This window comes from Histoplasma capsulatum, genomic scaffold, assembly GCF_000149585.1.
Source record: "Histoplasma capsulatum NAm1 scaffold_2 genomic scaffold, whole genome shotgun sequence".
NCBI lineage: Eukaryota > Fungi > Ascomycota > Eurotiomycetes > Onygenales > Ajellomycetaceae > Histoplasma > Histoplasma mississippiense.
Genome location: NW_001813981.1, coordinates 1,705,906 through 1,725,365, shown reverse-complemented (window position 1 = coordinate 1,725,365; position 19,460 = coordinate 1,705,906). Strand labels below are relative to the sequence as shown.

The window sequence follows — 19,460 nt, the reverse complement described above, 5'->3', positions numbered from 1 at the left end:
ATTGAGAGGAGCATCTTAAGTGCGCTCTGTCCATCCTTTCTCGACTCTTTCGAAAGGTTTGTAATTCGTGATTCTTCGTCATATTGAACGAACATTTGATCCCCATACATTGTCGAACTGTTTTTTTGAAAGTAGAATCGCAAGTACAAGCAACCCCTGAGGCACCATCGGTTAGTAAGTACATCCGCTTGGGTATTATATGCACTGCAGTGCAGTTGGAGGCCGCAGTGCACCTATTCCTTGCAATAAACTGGGCACCCGTGAGCTCGCATGAACGTCCGGATCGTTGAATAAGTCGGGATTTGTATTCCGAAGAACTCAGGGGAGCCCTATAGCTCTTGGGAGAGAGCGTAAAATTGCCGTCACCGTTTGAGCGTGTTTACTGTCGCAACCATAGAGTTGTATGTTCGGGTCAGAAGAGTATTGTCGTAAGCGTCCTGCTACTGCTGCGTCGATCCAGTGACGCAAAACATGGCATTTATGCCCCAATCGAACCCTCACTTCAGATTATTGAAGTAAGCCAAGTTCTCATGAGACACTGTAGTCACGGCGCAGTGCATGTGTGTTCCAAGAACTGCTGGGCCCTTGATGACTCATTCATGTATTGCGCGACGCTCTCAAGGTAAGAGATCTCAATACGTGTGCCACGGTGCAATGACTCTTGGGATGAGATGACATTGTCAAAGTGATTGGTACCCTGTAGGTGGGCATTCTTCGCATCCTGGGAGGACTGAACCGTCGCTGGATTGGAAGAGTTTTTTCGGAGTCTAATTTGGAGCGGTCGGCAAAACTGGATGGAAGCCCGGCAAAGGCTGAATTGAACATAGTTATTATTTGCTGGCTGCACTCATGTAGATAATTCGCCTAGGAGCGAATGAAGGCACTGAAACAGTCTATACAGGACTGACCAGTGAACATGAAGACGTGACAGCCAAGTCCTATAAACAACGATCCATCACACACGAGATGTGATGCTGCTTACTGTCGCTGCTTACTGGCTTTACTTAAGCTGAGATTGATCAAACAGTAATCGAAAAGGGGGACAGGCTCTCTCGAACATCACGCTGAATGCGTAGGAGGAATGATGATGGTGGATGCAATGTTAAGTTCGAAGGCAAATCACGCCTAACCTGGTTAGGCGAGGCGTGGCGCCATCGCCGATCAAGCCGCGCTAAACCACATTGATAGAGATGTGAGAAAAAATAAGTTGATGTTTAAATATATTTGAGATTTTTATATTCTGTACAAATTATCTAATTATATTGATCGCACTACTTGCACTGCTCACTCTTGATCATTGTAACTACTTATTACAATCATTGCAATCAGTTATATGACTTAGTATATTATTTGATCTAAAGGGTCATTCTGATTCTACTATGTATGTTCTTCTTACTTCTTGTTCAATAAGTCTTGAGCCATGCCGCAGGTTCATAACAGCTTCTAATGAGTATATAGATGATCTTTATATTATAGATAGTTAGATATAATAATGATTATTAGTTAATTTTTTGCACTGTGGCTCACTCACTAATGAGAGGTAGTGAGATGCACTTGGCACAGTTAACAGCAAGCTCATCGACGATCTCCGAGAAAACTGAATAAAATAAAGGATTGGACCTTGGTTATGGCAAAAACTCCTGCTTTTATTCTTTTTACAGTGTGAAAAGTGGATGGCATCGGCTTTGTGGGACAGTGGGTTGGACATATCAACAATTGAGTGACAATGGGATACATAACCTGGCTAAATTAACAAGGGGCAGAACGGCACAACATTTGCAGCATGCGATGATGATGACGCAGCAAAAGCAACCCTCCCGGTTTAGTGTCTTCCTAAACGCCGGAACGAACTACCTCTTGTTCCATCCCACCACACAGCGTTAGCACGTGGTGGATGCTGGAGATCGACTACTGGACACACAAAATGCACGGTGTTGCGAAGAGCAAAAGTATTGGCGAATCGATGCCAGAATGGATATCAAACTACGGCCTAGGGTGCCGTGGATTTTGGCTTCCTGCGTCACGGCACGTCGATCTGGGATTTTTACTACTGGACCATACCGGCCGTGAATATCGGTATCCCATTGTTATTTGACTGTGGTCTTGAGGGATAAAAAGGAATAGGAATCACCATGTCGATTGGTCTTCTTTAATTCGGTGTTTTCGCTCTAAACGCTGCGGACATGGCTTTTCTTAAGGTTGCCCTGGCGGGGCTCTGGCTGAGCTCAATTGCATCTGCGTCATTCTCCTCCAATTTGAGTATGTTGCCTCCTTCGTGCTATGCATAGTTTATGTGGCTAAGCAATTTCCTCTATTCGGTGACCCGGAAAACTCTTTTTGATCATTGGCTAATACCAACTGCCAGACTACCGCTCTCCTTCCCATAATCACCCCGATCTTGGAATTGCCATTAACAAGGTTCAAAAGCGGAATGTCCAATCCTCTCCATTTAAACCCGAGGAGCTGCACTTCACTCATAATGTTGCTTCTGGAGATCCTTACTCCCATTCGGTGATCCTCTGGACTCGAATCTCACCCACGAAGGAGAGCAGTGGTTCCAACGTGACTGTGACTGGGACGGCACCTCTGTATGACCATGACAACGACAAATACGTTGCAGTTTCTACTGCACCAGTTTGCGTGGAGTACAAGGTGGCAAAGGATGACAAGATGAGGAGAGTTGTCACCGATGGAGAAGTTTGGACTTCCTCCGATGTTGACTATACAGTCAAGGTATATATGTACAGTCCTATTGAGATCCTGTCTGCACATCATACGCTGACCTGATGTGACAAAGGTTGAAGCAACTGACCTCAAACCATACACGACTTACTATTATCAATTTACAGTTTGTGACTCGAAGAACTCTTCCCCGATTGGGCGCACCAAAACAACCCCCAGAAAGTCCGACAGAGTGAGGAAGGATATCAATCTTTCTGTCTTCTCTTGCTCCAACTATCGTAAGTTAACCAACCCCATTACTTCCATTATTTATGCCTTGCTGACTTGCGACGGTAGCCCAGGGGTTTTTCAATGCTTACGGAAATGCTGCCCGTAAGGACACTGCCGACTACGTTGTCCACCTTGGTGACTATATTTATGAATACAAAGAGGGTGAGCACTTACCTCTTATATGGTAGATATCAAGATTCCAAAACCTGACCTGATATGCTATAAAGGTGGCTACGGATGGGGATGGTCCATGGATCGCATTCCACAGCCTTCAGATCACAATGTCAAGACCCTGTATGTCTTCCACGCCCTCTTTGTTTCAGACCCATACTTTATTTATTCTAACCCACCTGGCAGACTCGATTATCGCATGAGATACGCCAGTTACCGTACTGACGCCGACCTCGTTTACTCGCATCAACATTTCCCTTGGATTACCGTTTGGGATGACCATGGTAAGGCCAATCACTTTTCGACTACAGCAATCTCTAACTAACCAGTTATTTCTTTGCAGAGGTAGAAGACAACATCTGGAAGGCCGGCTCATCCAAAATGAACAACACGGAAGAATCCTTCATCAAGGCCGGTGGAATTTCCATTGACCAATCTAAAGCAAATGCTGTCCGTGCTCATTTCGAGTGGATGCCTATTCGTCAGGTTGACATGGATGACAACCTTCGTATCTGGCGCAATTTCGAGATTGGCGATCTATTCAGCCTTATCATGCTTGATACCCGTGTCTATGATCGCTCCATCACCGATGTTACCTGGAATAGAGAGTACCTCGACGAGATCCGTGATGAGCAATCCCGCTCTCTGTTAGGGCCCCGCCAGGAGACGTGGTTCTACCGCCAGCTCCGAGAATCTGCCAAGCGAAGAACCAAATGGAGAATCGTCGGCCAGCAAGTCCTCATCTCTGACATCAGCTACGCCGATTCTAAGCCAGAAACCCCCTATAACGCTGACGCCTGGGATGGATACCGGGCCAACAAAAATCGAACCCTCGCAACGATTCTCAACAACCAAATTGACAATACCATTTTTCTTGCTGGTGACACTCATGCTTCCTACGTCTCTGACCTCGTCTACACCGGCCTTGGTGAATACGATTCCAAATCCGGATCCGGAGCCATCGGTGTTGAGTTTGGTGGCTCCGGCGTCACCTCCCCCGGCCCCGTCGGCCAAAACGGCACTCTAGCCAAGGGAGCCGAACAGTCCAAGACGTTTGTCAAGAACAGCACTCCCCTGCAATGGCAAGATTCTTACTATCGTGGCTACTACGAACTCAAGATCAACCATGAGCGCGTCATTGCGGATTTCTTTGGTGTTCCTGACATCCGCACACGCAACGGAAAAGAAATCAAACTTGCGACGTTTGAGGTTCTGGACGGTGCGAATAAGCTCACTAGAAATGAGAAGGGAGAACCTGTTGTTGGGCAGGCCGTTGGCGGGGCACTTAAGCATGGCGAAGTTCATCCGGATGCTGCTGTGATTGTAGATACCATGAAGAAAGAGAATTAAGTAGGAGGTATCCAGAGAATTATGGTTGGAGAAAACATATTACATATCCGATATTTTTGGATATAACGAGTTATATGTACTGTACATACTGTAGGTTCTTTGTTGACAAAATTCTCCCTTCTGGGACACAGCTGAATAATTATAATTTTCTCATGTTTATTTAATCAAGCTGATGACGAAATTATTTCCATGTCGCGTGATGCCTATGTTTCTGCAAAGCTGTTCCAGCTCGGTTTTTGTTGTGCTGCAAGCAGTTTGAACTTATCGGAGAGGAAGCAGTTCTATCCACACCATCTCGGCTAAACCTATAAAACTAAAATTGCTGTTGATTGGCCTCATAGCGTCGAATTTCCCCTTCAGGCACAGTACATACATACTCTCTTCTGGCGTGGGTAGCATATACATATGCAGGGGAAATTGAGGTAAGGTAAAAGGAATCCTGGCAAGAATTAGCTTGAGTCTGACTTCGTACCTCAGTAGGGAAATACTGAGGGATCACTGTCTTTGTGCAATATCGCTGCTGCTTAAATTGCGTCCTTTGGATGTGTGTGTTATTCTTTGAATAGACCCAAAAAGCCATTGTGGCTTAGGTTGTCTATTCTATAGAAGTGGTACAGATTCTTTCGTTTAGCCTTCTTTGACCATGCATTCCACCACCAAGATTTTCTCTCCAGCCAACAGGCCACATGTCAAAAGGCATACGGAGTACCCAGCAACTAATTCTTTGTGTCTTGCTCTCGACACTCTAGGGATGAATGGCTTGCGAAGATAGATAGCGCCATTTTTTGCGCTTGGGCATTCTGGACGCCGAGGACTTCTTGGAGAATCGAGGTTTGCCAAAATAAAATAGATAAACTCGACCGAATATGTTTCTGGAGTAATACCCTTGGATGCGCCACATGAGCAACTCTGGAACCAAATAGACACATCGGCCGTGCTGCTCTGGATCGCATACTTGCCAGTGCTTGATGCCTTGCATAACATGGCTGTAGCATCTCGTCTCTGGATAGGACGGCTGGCGATGGTGGCTGTAGTGTGGTCATGAGAATACGCCCTCTTTTCAGGGTGTTGCGACAACAAAAGCCGAGAAAGCCACAATTGCATTCATGTCTGGCTCGTGGTGGCAGCTGCAGTTGCTGCTGTGTTGTCGCAGCAGTTGGAGATATATATCTGCAGTGCCTGTCTTCACTCTCCCTCTCCCAAAAGAAAACCTCGTTCGCAGCCTCTATACATTATTCTGTATAGAGGGTTGCTCCACGGCCACGGAGCGCGTACATATTTATAAACAATTATGCCTTCTGACAGCTCCATTCAACAGTCTCTCATTGATACAATTGAGCGATCTTTCTACCGAAAGATCCCATTGAACTCCCAAGAGCCCGAGAGAGAAAAGACCGACCTCCACCCACCAGAAAAAGACTTAGGAATTGAAACACACATTTCAGATCATTCATATCAACCGCATCCCATAACCCCGGGGAGACCGGAGAGTACAGACCAGGTCCCGCCACTCATTCCTCGAGAACAGCAGCACCACTACCACAATCACCGCGAAATGTTCGGCCACCCAATCGGTGGGTTAACGTTTATCCTCCACTGGGGCTGCGCAGTCCTCACAGTGGCAGCTACAGTCCTGTTTGGAATCTGGGCTCCCCTAAGCTACCAGGAGACAAAAGAGGCGAACATAGGCAACGATGAAATGCAGCGTGCCCTAATTCTCTCTGCAGAATCGGCAAATGAGATAGCGACAAGCGCACTCCTTGCTGCATCACGACAACTACAATTTGCAACTGCGCAGGCCAGTGCCATCAGTAATTTGCAGGAGCAGTTGGCGGCCATGGGAGAGGTGGCGCTCTTACAATTTTGTAATGCGCAAACAAGTGGGGTGGGTTATAGAAACACCAAATGCTATATTTTGCTTTTGGTAGTGCCCAAAGCTGCCACGGCTTCAACTATCTTTACTCACACTCGTATCTTGCAACTTAGGATTTCGCGCCTTGCTCGTCCTTCATTAACTCCGCCCAACTTACCAGTCTGGTTTCCCAGATTGCCACGCCGATTCCCACAATTCCCTTACCAACTGCTTCTGCCAGGCCTACTAATTCCTCTCCAGGCCCTGGCGATAACGACAGCGGTTCACCGAGCGGATCTGGGCTGTCTATTGGCTCCATTCTTGGGATCGTTTTCGGAGGTACAGCTGCTCTAGGGATCGTCACAGGCTACCTAGTCTGGCGGTATCAGCGGGGGAGATTGTTGGATTCTCGGTGGTATTAATGAAGGGTGGTGCAGAGAGGCCGGTCTTTGTCAGAGCAATGTGATTATATTGGTTAATTGGACTGATATCCGTCAGCCGTGAGTATCATATTTCCGTACCTGTTCCCGCCCGTTATCCTATTACCGTGGTTGTATTTGATATGTCTCTGATCAACCGCGATGTTAGATAGCGATACAACATTGCATACGCGGAAGCCAATCGAACCTCTGTGTCAATAGGGAATCACTGATTAGTCTATGGATCCGGTATATTTCTTTGTATAATCATGCCCTTAATGTGAGGTAGGCCGAAGTAACATTGGCGCCCTGGCGGGCAGTCTTGAGCCACGATATCAAGAGAAGCCAGTGGAGTATCGATATATTCACCCTGGGTGGTTATGGGTGTTGTTATCCTTTAATTATTAAATTCCGATCAGTCACACGCGCTGTGAACATGGATCACCGAAAGTTTCGTGATTACTTGGAGGGTATTTGATCAAAACCGTTATGTGACTGTCACTTTCGGAACCCCTCCCTTATCCCTCCACATTCTCCAACTCATGTGCAATGAGGGCGTTTGGAAAATAAATCCGTCCTATGAAATTCGAGCTAGATTTACACCTAGATAATATGCTGATTGCGACACAACATTAGCTTAGTCAAGATGCGACCAGTCAAGATGCAAGAGAAGTTGAATGGAGATATTGTCACAATATACAGCACTCTAGTAAACTTTAATGGATTGATATGTATAAATAGAAATAGTAAATAGCAAGGTACTGTACTGTACAAGAGAATAATTGACAAATTATCGAGTCCGAAATAAAATTACATGTATACACATGTTTGGGCACAAGCTCAACAACATCCATGTCCAGGGTGGAAGAATGAGTGTCCATTTTGGAGTTGGAATGATTTAAGAGAGAAATAGGAAGGGGAAAGAATGTGATTGTCACAGACCCATCCGAAACGCTTGCTAGAATATCATGAGCTGTATAACTATTATAAACTCTCGTTCTATATCTTCAACTGCTTTTTTGGGGGGGGTTCGCAAAATCGAAGTCATCGCCCAAGAAATTTGAAGCAAGTAAGTTCCGCACCCCTCGGAATGCGCGAAAGAGGGATCGCTGTGTATGTGGTTGGATGATGTCGTGACAACCTGACAGGGCAAAGTTCGGTGCTTCACACCGTGCACACCAGAGCCATGGAACGCCATCAGGGGTTAAAGCCAGGCTGACTTTCGTACCTCAGAAATGCCTATTTTCTGGGTCGTCACTATCTTGCTCTGAGTGAAAACGTATATTGGAGGGCCGGTATTGAGTAGGTGATACAGTTGCGGTTGTCTGTTTTATGTCGGAATCGAGGTAAAACATCATGTTTTTCAAACAATTCAAGAAAAGGAAGCCCGAAATGAGATGCGAGAAACCCGAGAAAAACAGCTGAAGCTTCAAGATGGCCAGCTTCCAGTTGGAACTGGGGTTCAGGGGCTGCAGCTGTCCCATCCCTCCATGCTTGGTTGAACCAGCATGACAACCACAGGACTTGCAGCTCGTGTTCAATTCAGACAAGGCAAGACATTTGCCGCCATTGCATGCAACATCTGTGTGAAATCACGCGGGTTGAGTTGAGAAAGCCTGTGGCGTCAGTTTTATTCTTTGTCGGGGAATGCAGCCAGTCCTCAAATATTGTAGCCGCAGATCAATAGTACGCCGCGTATGGCTGCTCAAATTTTAGATCAGGGACAAGAAGATGTTTGTTCTCGCGAAATTTCCGTTATGGGTCCTCGTCGTGCCCTGGTTCTTCATCAACTAATTCTACACCGAAGTGCGCCTACAGATTTCCAGCCACCAAGATTTAAACAAGACAAGGCTGAGCGAGGGCACGATGAGATGGAAAAAATTTTCCAGGGTGCTGGGTTGGTTCCGTTTGAAACCCCTCAGGTCAATGGATTCCCTCCCTCTGTTCCACGGATCACAGACCTGGAAGATTTACCGGATTCTATTTTTTACATGTACGGCTCACTCTTGCCGTCTTTTCAACCACAACTCCTCAGGCCCGGCGTCGGCGTGTGGTTTTTGTCTCCCTGTTCATTGGTATTGACTTGTGCGATTGGTCCGTAATAAACGGAGATGCAAGTACTAAACACGGATCAAGCTCATTGCCCATTGTCATTGGCATATTCCGGTGTCTCCTGATGAAGTGCATCGTATTGCTATGTTCTGGAGAAATTAGATCGGATCCTTCAAAATATGGGCTATTCTCTCTCTTGCTTCTTTGCACGCGCTTTTGATATACAAACCCACCGGATTGCGCCATATATACCTTTGTAGAAAAGTACATATTGACCTTCATTTAAATAATAACTATGTCAAAAGCGGCCTGCACTTACTGTTGCTCCACACAATTTTGTAACGATGGCTGAGAGGAAGATTTCAATTCCTCTTCGTCAATTACGCGGCGTAGATGGAAAAGTTGCATCCCTCTGAAAGCCAGCTGTTATCCGCCACTATCCCGGTGGCTGTAAAAAGTAACGAGTATTGTGCCTTGTGCGACCATCTCCAAAAGCCGGGGCCACTGTAGCCAGTCAAGAGCAAGAGATGGAGCTAATCCCAGCGGGTAAAACCGCGGTGGTGGCCTAAGCACTCTGTTTTAGCCAACCTAGCATATGGAACGCTCAGTGTCGAAGAAAAGAAAGACGTTTGAGCCCTTTTGTAACTTGTCATCCCGGCAGACTCATGTGCAATGAATGTTGCGGCGATCCCTCTGGATGGCGAAGGATAATGTCGGCCTCGAAAAGAGTTCTCAGCAGCAGCGAGCAATAGAAATGTGCTCAACGGACACAGAAAACAGCCACTGCGCTACAGATCCCTGTGTTGTGATCCTTTAATCGGTAGCTTTGTGCCAATGAGAATGGAGAGTTTGAGGCTTTGGTCAGCCCTTCTGCCCAGGGATGGGAAAGGAGAACAGAGATGCCATCGCAGGGAAAAAGAAAACAAAACACTAGGAGCTTCTCCACAACTCTGAATGATCGTTGATTCTTTTGTCTTCTTATTTAAATCATTGACCGCTAACTCCAAAGTCCATTCTCCTTCTTGATGAGCCCTCGGAATCTGCTTGAAACCCCTTGCCCCGACGGGCAGACGGTCGCCAACGCCTCGGATTGTTCCCCGCAATCTCACGCACTTCAGAACAAGCTGTTATTGCCCCTGTTCTATTCAAACGCAACTCTCTTGCAGTCTCCGCATGCTTCTCCTGAGTTGTCTCCTCGCATACATGAGAATGCCCATTCAAGGTCGATGCGCAATCCCTTTAAATCACCACCCCCTCACACCTTGCCTTTATCTATGACTCTCTCCCCTTATTCCAGTTAGCCAAGCCCAGAGACCATGAATTATCATAATGAATGGCCAGTGGGGTAGAAGTCTGGTCTTGCCGCAACATCAGTGCGCTTTCACATTTTCCGCCTCACTCGTCATGCCACGCCGTCTGTCATTCTCTCGCCAAATCTCCCCACCGACCCCGGATGGGGGTCACTCGAAGCGTCCTCGCCCACTGGCTGATGTGGATGGTGAGGATTCGGGAGGCCAGCAGAAAAAGAAACGTCGTCTGCGTCTCGTTCTCGTCACCTCCCGACTCAGCTCCCCGTTCTCCTCACCCCCAACTCATATCGTCACTCGGGGCTCGTCAAAGATTGCTATATGGGCTAAGCAGAAGGCGTTGGGTCGTAGTTTGTTAAGGAAGGCTGCCATTATGAACCGGATTCGAAAACACGCCCGAGCCAGCTGCAACAAAGACCCGAGCCAGCTCTACATAGTGAGACAGATGATTATTTTTTTCAGCCGTTCTAATTCATTTTGTGGAACTGCTGAATCCGGACTGTGCACGAACCCTCTGGCCCCCCGGGACAGTTCTACATGGACAGCTGGGGAATGCCGAAGAGCTACGAGCCCGTCCAATTTGCGGAACGAACATTTACCACCATGTAATTCTCCGTCACCGCCGTCCACCCCACGTCGCCAATATATTCCGCTGCCCCCATCGCCTTTATATTTAACAAATTATGATATTTTCGATAACGAAGACGGATACTTTGATAGTGACAGTGATACAGAGACAGAAAACGACGGAAGGAACAGCCGAGTATACAGTGATTTTAACATTCTAGAGCCTTCTGAGCCGGTTCTCGATGATCACGATGCGATTGCTAGTTTTGACAGTCTCACTTTTGGCTCCCAGTTCCTACTGACGGAAATGCTCACAGAAGATGAAAAGTCAATTGGGATTCGTTTGGAACAAAGACGACAAAAGGAAGTGTCATTTGTGCACTTCGGGTTTTAATAGGAACATTCTAACTAACGCCCTGAGAATTCAATCGATGATTCTGAACAAACCCATGCTAGATACATTTAGCGTATGCCTATTTGGTTTTCATTCAAGATCGCACCAAGTTGCCCGAACGTCTGCCAGAAACCCATTTTATGCTTTTTCCAGGTCTACTTACACCGTTGCGGCTACACCTGGACTTCGTTCGAGGGACAAATTGACCAGTCCAGCTAGTTTTTGAAGCGGTATATAGTACCTTACAGCTACATTTTCTGCCAATCGACACCTGGATCAATGTCAATATCAACGGAATTTCTGTCACCGTTTTCTTATCGCATTTTCACCAACTCCCAACTCCCCCTCTCACCATCCCCCCCCCCGGCCTTATAGGTTGTTTAGCTGTTCCTAAAAGTTAGCAACTCAACCAAGGTCAACCGAAAACGTAAAGGCAGCCTCGTAATCCCCTATCCACAGATCCCTCCGCCGGCTATTCAATCCGTCTCCCATATCCGAATCGATATACTTAGCTACCAGTTACGAGCTGTGCCGACCACATTGGACACGTAACTACACAAATACACTATAGGTTTGGGTACTACATTTCAGACCCGCTTTTTCGCTCCTATCGAACTACCCTCCACAATTCCCCCCTCATACTCGAGCCAAAATCATATACCCTTGCGAATAGCTCTCCCATATCCAATCGCTCTCAGATCTCGAAAAATTGGATCTTGATTCTAAGCTTTCTGTACGATATGGATAGCCGAATTCAGCTTGAAACGACGTTTCTGAATTGGAAAACTGAATGAAGAAAGAACGACGCTTTTTCCTTTATATGGATTTCCTTCGTGCGCTAGGGTTTTCAAACTAAGCGAGAGAGTCCAACCTATCCACCACCTTTTCAAAGCGTTGGAATCCATTTCATAATCATTTCTTTTAGGGTAGTTCTGCGTGCGTCCAATTGACCGGCTGTGAAACAAACCTGTGTCTTATAAATGGGGGATGGAATAGTTTAGGTCATTTTAAAACCATCAAAATATTCGAGAAGGGGGAAGGAAATGCAAAGTTGGAAAAATAAAATAAAGTTAGAAATTGGTTCGATGAGCGAGATCAAAATTGGAAGATATGAGTAGGGTATCAAGAGACATATGAAAAGCTTGTTATTACATGGACATGTTCTACTCCTTTGATGCTCGTAAACCAATTGATACATTTCACGCCTAAGTTTTCCGGCATCAAACTTAATCTCTCTCGATTTGAATCACATAATACATGTATTCACAAACATTCACTGTCTTTGTGAATCATGGTACCTTCTCCATTTTAAGATGACAATGTAGTACACTGTAATTTGAGGTATAGGGGAGGTCTAGGTGGTGTTAGAACTGATAATTTTGATTGGTAGGATGCAATCCCAGGAGAGACTCTAACCTTTTACATTTATATATATATATATGCCACCCTCGATTTACCGCTCAAGCCTACGTGCTCGATCAATGGCTATATCGCACATTGCCTAAATTGTTCATCGGAAAAAAGCAAATGCGGATTAGTTCACAGCGTATGTTGTGAGGTTGACAACGGAAGCAGGGAAAGAGAGGCACAATGACGGACGCGGATAAGGGGCTTACCTGTATAATATCCTCCTTTTCCTTCTGTATGTCATCCCTCTCGATTCGCCGCTGCATATCCTGCATTAAAATGTCTCTGCCACGTCCGTTGACGAATACACTATGTACATACTTGATTGTTTAACGCGCGGTACGAATACCAATTTCCCCTTCTTGTCACACGGTAATGATAATAACGGCACATACACATATCTCAACCCGGGGAATTTCTCTTCGTACAAATCGTTCCACTTCTTCAATTCTGCTGTCTCTTCTTCCGCCTTCCTCTTCAGACTCTCGTCCCGCCCCTCGTCTCCTCTTTCTCCTTCCTCCTTCCCAGCATTAAGTGCCGCCTGCTCCTGTCGACTCAATTCGCTCAGATTCGCCTGCTTCTTCTCTCCTAAACGCGGATGAGCACGTAAAATACTATATAGAACCTCTCTGTCCTTCGGAGAGTCTGTAGCTGAGAGTACCGTCATGCGTGCGCCAACGGCGCTGATGAGGGATTGATAAGAAGAGAATGTTTGATGAATAAGAAGGGGAAGAGCGAGGGTGTGCAGGTCCATGGAGGCCTCGAAAAGGGTATCGAGTATTTGTGTTTGGGTAGCTTGGGGGAGGGAGGGGACAGTGGAAATTGCAGGGAGGGAAGGCATGATGATTTTCGGCCTCTTAGGTTTTTTAAGGGCTCAAGGTTCTGTATTTTTAATATTTTTACTTTTTTGATGTTTCCTAGTTTATTTTGTCAATTGGGGGGGGGGGGGGGTATACTGAGTAGCCAAGGGGAGAAAAATAAGAATTCGGAGAGCAGTGTGAACCTTGCCCCTCATTCTCACTATGTATCTCGAAGCCGTGAAATGGATCCCGAGAGGTGTAGCGTGAACCGGGATATCATGTGACCTAAATTCGGGCCGAGACCATCGAGAATGTTGGAGAACGGTTCGTCCCCTACCAGTTTAGCGCTGGTGGTAACAGTACTTCCCATTAGATATATATGTGTCTAAGAGTTTGGAGCAAATGGAAATTATGGAATTGCGTCACAAGGAATTTCGGTTGATCGAATTTCAAGACGAAATTCACAGCTCATGCAGGAACACCCAAGCTTTTCAGAAATCTCGAGCGATATCGATCGTGATGGCATGAAATGCAGTCATTAAGGCATTATTAGCTGGACTATGTGGGTGATCATGTCACTAGCAATCAGTTTTTGGCCGCAGTCTTTCCAACAACAAGTGGGATAACTGTATTCGAATTTCTCTGTTCACAGAGCTGGGACGGAACACCAAACCATTTTTTAAATATATTCAGCAACTCTATTTGGAGTTGCACATTTGGAATGCGACTTTTGGGCGGGCCGAACCTTAAACAACCGTAAAAGTAAGGTTATTGAAATTTGGTTCTCACATATTCCTTCTATTATTGCAGCATAGAATTATATGGAGTTATGTTCGCTGATCCGAGGAGGATCATAGGATCGTGAAAAGCTCTATATTATAATGTGTTAATCATCAGCAAAGCGACCCGCCACGCGGACGATCCCTACCGGCATTGTCGTAATCTTCGTCTTTCTTGCATAGCTCCATCGCTCATCTACTGGAGAGTATAACTAGCTGCTAGGAAGGGTAGCTAGATCTAATTCCGCTTTGAGGCTGGAAGGAGGTTGGATATAGAAATCACCAGAAGGGGGGGCAGTTAGGTGTTTCATTTAGGGACTCATCCATCATAACAACAAACATCTGTAATCCTAGATACCCTTGGTTTCACGAGCTTAAAATCATGATTTTTGCTCATTTTTTTTCTGTAGGTAACTAGATATGTCTCTAGTTTGATTTGCTAATTAGTTATATTGCCGAAAATGTGATCAATGTGTCGTTGTATCAAAACTTATATACCTCTCCAACAGAACAATAGGCATCGAGTGTAAACATTAGTATTGCCCGGCGACACTCTTTTTCAAGCCTAGTAGAATAGTTTGCGCTGCCCTATGCTGAATATTGTAACTATGTGATGGAGCAATGCGCCAGCCCGACGGTAGGGAATCGCAACTGCAAGTTCCAACTTCGAAACCAACACCAACTGGGAGTTTAGCATTTCGCCTAAAATATCAACCGCCAACAAAGTTTGCATTGCCCCATGGTCGGATGATGGAGTGGATGGAGTTTGTACGTTGATCCTGTAGGTACGGAAGGTAAGGATGGAGGGGTGTCCAGTAGGAGGTATAATCAATAAAGCCAACGAATTCCGGCCAGAATTGGCTGTACCATTCCCAGGGTTGCGGAGTTTGGGGTGAAAAGCGGATGTCGGCTTTTGCTGGTAAGCTTCGAAGATAGTGCGCAGACATCACTATGTGATGGTATGCATCCGAATACAACTGCCTATTCGTTATAGACACACACCCCAATCAAGGAGACTAGAAGCCTAGAGCATCAAATTCGAAAGATTTGCAGGTGGATGGATAAATTTATAAATGTTGTTGGTATTATATAGAACTTCTCTTCCATTGGGATGAATCAGCATTTTGATATAGTTTTCCGCGAGTCGGAGTCAAAAAGGGATCTGGGGAAATAGTTGATCGTTAGAATTTGGAAATTATTTTGGGTATGTGACGAATACTCGTAGTCGATACCTCGCTGCCAGAGCTCGCTTTCCGTCTCTGTACGACGGAGAAATTGGATAGCAACTGAGAAGAGAGGGTTGGCGGCGCATGTTGGCACTGACCAGTATCGGTTCTTTGAGCCTGGTTTTGGAGGCCAACAACGTGGTTACTTCTGTGAATATACACACAAAGCAAACATTGCCACCTTTCCTATGAGGAAAAAAAGAAACATCTCGTGGAGAAGAAAGGTCCGGCTATTTTGAAGCTAGTTGATCGAGCTGAATTGCATCAGATGATGCAAGAGGATGTTTCTGAAGACCCCTGGTAAAGGCAATTTCGTCCTTTCTCCTCATTCTGTTCCCTTTTTGATTGATATCTTCTGGAATCGGCGACCTGATCATCATTCTTCTTTTTTTGGTAAATAATTTATAAGCGGGCGTGAGTGCAACAGATTGAGCGGCAATCTGTCATATCAGGCTCTCCTTCATTATTTGTACCAACTTATTCGCAAAAGAGCCAATAAGGCTCTGTAAACCCGGTCAAAGAGAAAGTAGATCGTTTGATTTCCAACATCTGAGTGGAACATGTTACTAAAAGGCCGGATGATTTCGTCGACACAGCACCATGCTTGTGTTGTTGGGGCCTTTAAACATTTTATGTCTGACATACATGTTTAATTGGGTGTCGAGCAAGAATAGAGAAGGAAAACAAGCAAGAAAGGGCTCAAGAGCCTCAATCGTAGGTAGAACTTAGGGGAAGTTTGCAGGCATATCTAAAGCCCAATGAACTTATATCAATTCGATCCTGGTTGCTTAGCAGGTCAATGGCGATTGGGATGGTTGTATATCAAACTCAAAGAGATCAAGGCTAAGAGTTGGTGAGTTTTACCCCTTGAACACCCACAATTCTGCCCAATCGCGAGGGCGCTCGATTGCGCTCAATGCGCACTAAAAAAATTTGCCCCCGCCCCAAGTCGCTTTCATGCTTTTTGCGGTGGGACTGAATGAACCTTGAAGTAGGGAGAAATACTACCCCAAGTTCGCAAGTGTGCGGGCTTGCTAGGATTTGAGCAGACGATCCTTCGGGGTATCGCTACGAAAAATTGATGCCTCCACGTACTCTGTTGCTTGAACATGTTATATCCATGTGGGTACTGGGTTAACGGATCTGGGGATTCATTTTCGCTTTGATTGCCGGTCTCAAGCTCCAAGAGCCGCCTAGATGCAAAGATAAATCTCATGCAACCCCGGATAAAATCAAATCCTGCGCAGCGTAGTCCACATATCTCCAAAGGTAATTTCTTCCTTCCTTGCCGGTAGGATAGAAGACTAGGTATATGGGAAGACGCCTGCTTTTCGTGGCTGATATTGATATTGATATGGATATCGAGTGATGGCGATAGTTAAATATGCGCCTGGAAAATTGGAGACTTTGGGTTGGTTCAATTCGCTTGTTTCATCCGACTATTGTCGTCGAAAACTGGGTGAAACAGGAGTTGTTGTATAAAGGATAGTTTGAGCTGTTGGCCGAGGAGGAAGAGAAGAAGAAGAAGAAGAAGAAGAAGAAGAAGAAGAAGAAGAAGAAGAAGAAGAAGAAGAAGAAGAAGAGAAGTTGGAGTTTACCATGAAAATGCGTCGTTAGTTAGCTGTTTGTACAGTGGAGGTGTGTTCCTGATTATTTTTATATTGATTGAGTTGTCTTGGTGCGCACTTGTGGAATCGCTGCCCCTGAAAATAGCGTTTGCTGTGCCAAAGACCAAAGACCCAAGGCCCACTCAGCTTCTCCTCGCCGGCCAAACCATCGCCATCCAGGAAAATATCACCATCTGTGGCAATCAGTCGGTCCTTAGTCCATTGTTTCAGGCCTTTCCTTTCTTCCTTTTGTTTCTGTGGTTTCTTTTGTTTTTCCCCTCTCTTGATATCCTGCCAGGGTTTGTGGGTTTTCGTACACCCCGGTCAGCGCAAGACTTGTGCTACTTGATAACCCGGTTAGCGTGCATGCTCTCGTCGTCCAGTCCCTTTTCTCTCCAGACATCGCTCGACTTCACCAACTCTCCTTTCCTTTCTCCCGTCCTTTTTCGTCTTTCCCTCGCGTTTCGCTCCGCTACTGCGACTGCTGCTACTGCTGGCCCCGTATCGCTTTGCATTCCCTCCGTAGGGCCTCATCATTTCCAATGCAGCTCCCGTCATGTCTCTCAATGGGTTAGATGATCCCACTGTCATCGAGGCCTACCAGTCTGCTCTTGCTGAAGCTGGTGGATGGTGAGTTCAATATCCTACTGCCTTTGCTTGTTTTCTCGACTATGGCGTGGCCAGTTCCCGCTCTCCTCTATATATACTTCATGGACTGAAGTTCAAATTCTGTCGTATTGTGCATATCTTTCGAATTGGGCTGCGAAATTAGTCCCGAGCAATCAGTTGAACCTGGCGCTTGGAAATGATATGCGCTAATGATCTATCTTTGCGTTTCTCCGGTTTAGGTTTTTGCTCAAATATGTCAGCCGTGATACCGTCGCGCTCCTGGCCCGTGGAACGGGGGGAGTCACGGAGATCAAAATCACAATCGATGGTCATGAGGAGACGTCCCCTCTTTACGGCTTTCTACAGTATCGTCGGAGGAAAGTAATATTAAAATATGTCCCCGAGGGTATTTCAAGGTTGATCCAAGGTACTATTTCTCTGAAGGGCTGAAGGTAGTTGGTTTACTTGACATTCCAATGATCAGGAAGCTGATATGTAATTGCTCTGCTGCAGCTCGAATCACTGTCCAATTCCAGTCTATATTGGACAAGTTTTCCCCAAATGACACTGTGTTCACCCTTGCCATTTCGTCGGAGTTGACAGAGAGCGCACTCTCCTCCGCCTGTCTGCTCCACGCTGCTTCCGGTTCAATGACTTCGTCGTCAAGCTCGCTTCGTCGTCGCAGATTGGGCGAAATTGCCGAAGATGCAGAGGAATGTGCTAGCCCTCGAGAAGAATCACATGTTCACCCCGACAATGGCCATGGAAATCGAAGGGAAAGCGTTTTCAGTGTGACTTCGGATGCCACCGCTGTACCCAGCCATCATCAGAACGTCCAGGAATCGGTCGATGCCTCCAGAACCGATACGCAGCGACCGCGGCAATCTGACCGCTCGGAATCTGTAGCCGAAAAGCCTTTGCCCACTGTTCCCCGAAGTCGCACTGAAAGCCAGTCAAGTGGTCATGCGCAAAGGCATTTCCTAGACTCCCTTACTCATTCCCCCCCAGATTCGCGCAAATCTTCTCAGTCAACTAGACCGTCGCTGAAAGATTTAGATTCAATAAGCTTGTATCGCCCAAAGGTTAAGCTAGGGCCCCGGCCGTCAATGGACCCTAGTGGACGACCACGAACTGCAGGATCGATAGGTAGATCCAATGATACACGTCCAGTGGCATCATTACCTGCGGGCGTACGAATGTCAACCCGAAAGAATGGCGCCTCTCCCGGACGCCCCAAATCCCAACCTGATATCCCGGTGCCCCGTCTTCCTCCATCAATGGCTCCACCTGTACCTCATTTATTGATTCCTCCTCCACCGCTTAACCTTAGGCCTATGTCTAGACATGCGCCAGGGTCTCCCAGATCCGTTATGAGCGTGCCAAGTTCACTTTCAATAACCCCCGAAAAACAGAGGTTAATGCGGGCGCTGGAGTTACGAAAAAGGCAGATGGAGAAAAGAGCTGAAACGAAGCAAGTAGTACAAAAAGTGGATGTTAAAGGTAGCAATGACAACATTGAGATTGTCCAAATGCAAGTGACTTCGAAACTAGAACAGACTGAATCTGCCTGCATGGAATTGGATGCAAAGGCCCAACAACAACCCGCTCCTAGCTCCCATCAACAGCAACACCAGCCATCTTTAATTATTGCCGAGGAGAAAAAACAGACACCCCCATCGCCGGATACGTCGAATCCAGACTCAGCCGTAGACGTTGGAGCAATAGAACCCAGAGCCACTGAATCTGCATCTCCCTCTGTCTCTGTTACGAGTACCGTTTCGTGTGAGGTAGAGGAAAATCATTCCTCCCCTAAGATCTCCGCTACTGCTCCGGATTCCTCAAAGGACGCTGACAAGGATGAGGCTTTAGAGGCGTCGGGAGCTAGCCAGGTTGAGCCACAAATGTGGGACCGATTCGGCCACCGACACTCACACAAACAAAGATATGACGAGATTGAATTAAAACAAG

At 46.2% G+C, this 19,460-nt stretch overlaps 4 protein-coding genes across 4 annotated transcripts; 3 read left to right on the top strand and 1 right to left on the bottom strand.

Moving 5' to 3' along the window:
* Window positions 1–2,183: 2,183 nt before the first annotated feature.
* Window positions 2,184–4,473, top strand: HCAG_02601 (conserved hypothetical protein; the record flags this gene model as incomplete). The annotated part of the gene is made up of 7 exons (XM_001542380.1): window positions 2,184–2,259; window positions 2,366–2,733; window positions 2,798–2,960; window positions 3,019–3,114; window positions 3,141–3,246; window positions 3,310–3,407; window positions 3,467–4,473. 7 exons carry the CDS (start codon window positions 2,184–2,186, stop codon window positions 4,471–4,473), a joined length of 1,914 nt encoding a protein of 637 aa, XP_001542430.1.
* A 405-nt stretch (window positions 4,474–4,878) lies between these two features.
* HCAG_02600 (predicted protein) lies at window positions 4,879–6,679 on the top strand (the record flags this gene model as incomplete). Its single annotated transcript, XM_001542379.1, has 4 exons — window positions 4,879–4,895; window positions 5,223–5,304; window positions 5,792–6,358; window positions 6,587–6,679. 4 exons carry the CDS (start codon window positions 4,879–4,881, stop codon window positions 6,677–6,679), a joined length of 759 nt encoding a protein of 252 aa, XP_001542429.1.
* A 5,658-nt stretch (window positions 6,680–12,337) lies between these two features.
* On the bottom strand, window positions 12,338–13,312 carry HCAG_02599 (conserved hypothetical protein; the record flags this gene model as incomplete). Its single annotated transcript, XM_001542378.1, has 4 exons — window positions 12,338–12,393; window positions 12,535–12,565; window positions 12,681–12,780; window positions 12,867–13,312. The coding sequence occupies 4 exons, from the start codon at window positions 13,310–13,312 to the stop codon at window positions 12,338–12,340; spliced, it is 633 nt and encodes a 210-aa protein (XP_001542428.1).
* Window positions 13,313–17,439: 4,127 nt separating this feature from the next.
* Window positions 17,440–19,440, top strand: HCAG_02598 (predicted protein; the record flags this gene model as incomplete). The annotated part of the gene is made up of 5 exons (XM_001542377.1): window positions 17,440–17,513; window positions 17,732–17,919; window positions 18,006–18,682; window positions 18,905–19,381; window positions 19,435–19,440. 5 exons carry the CDS (start codon window positions 17,440–17,442, stop codon window positions 19,438–19,440), a joined length of 1,422 nt encoding a protein of 473 aa, XP_001542427.1.
* Between the last annotated feature and the right edge of the window lie 20 nt (window positions 19,441–19,460).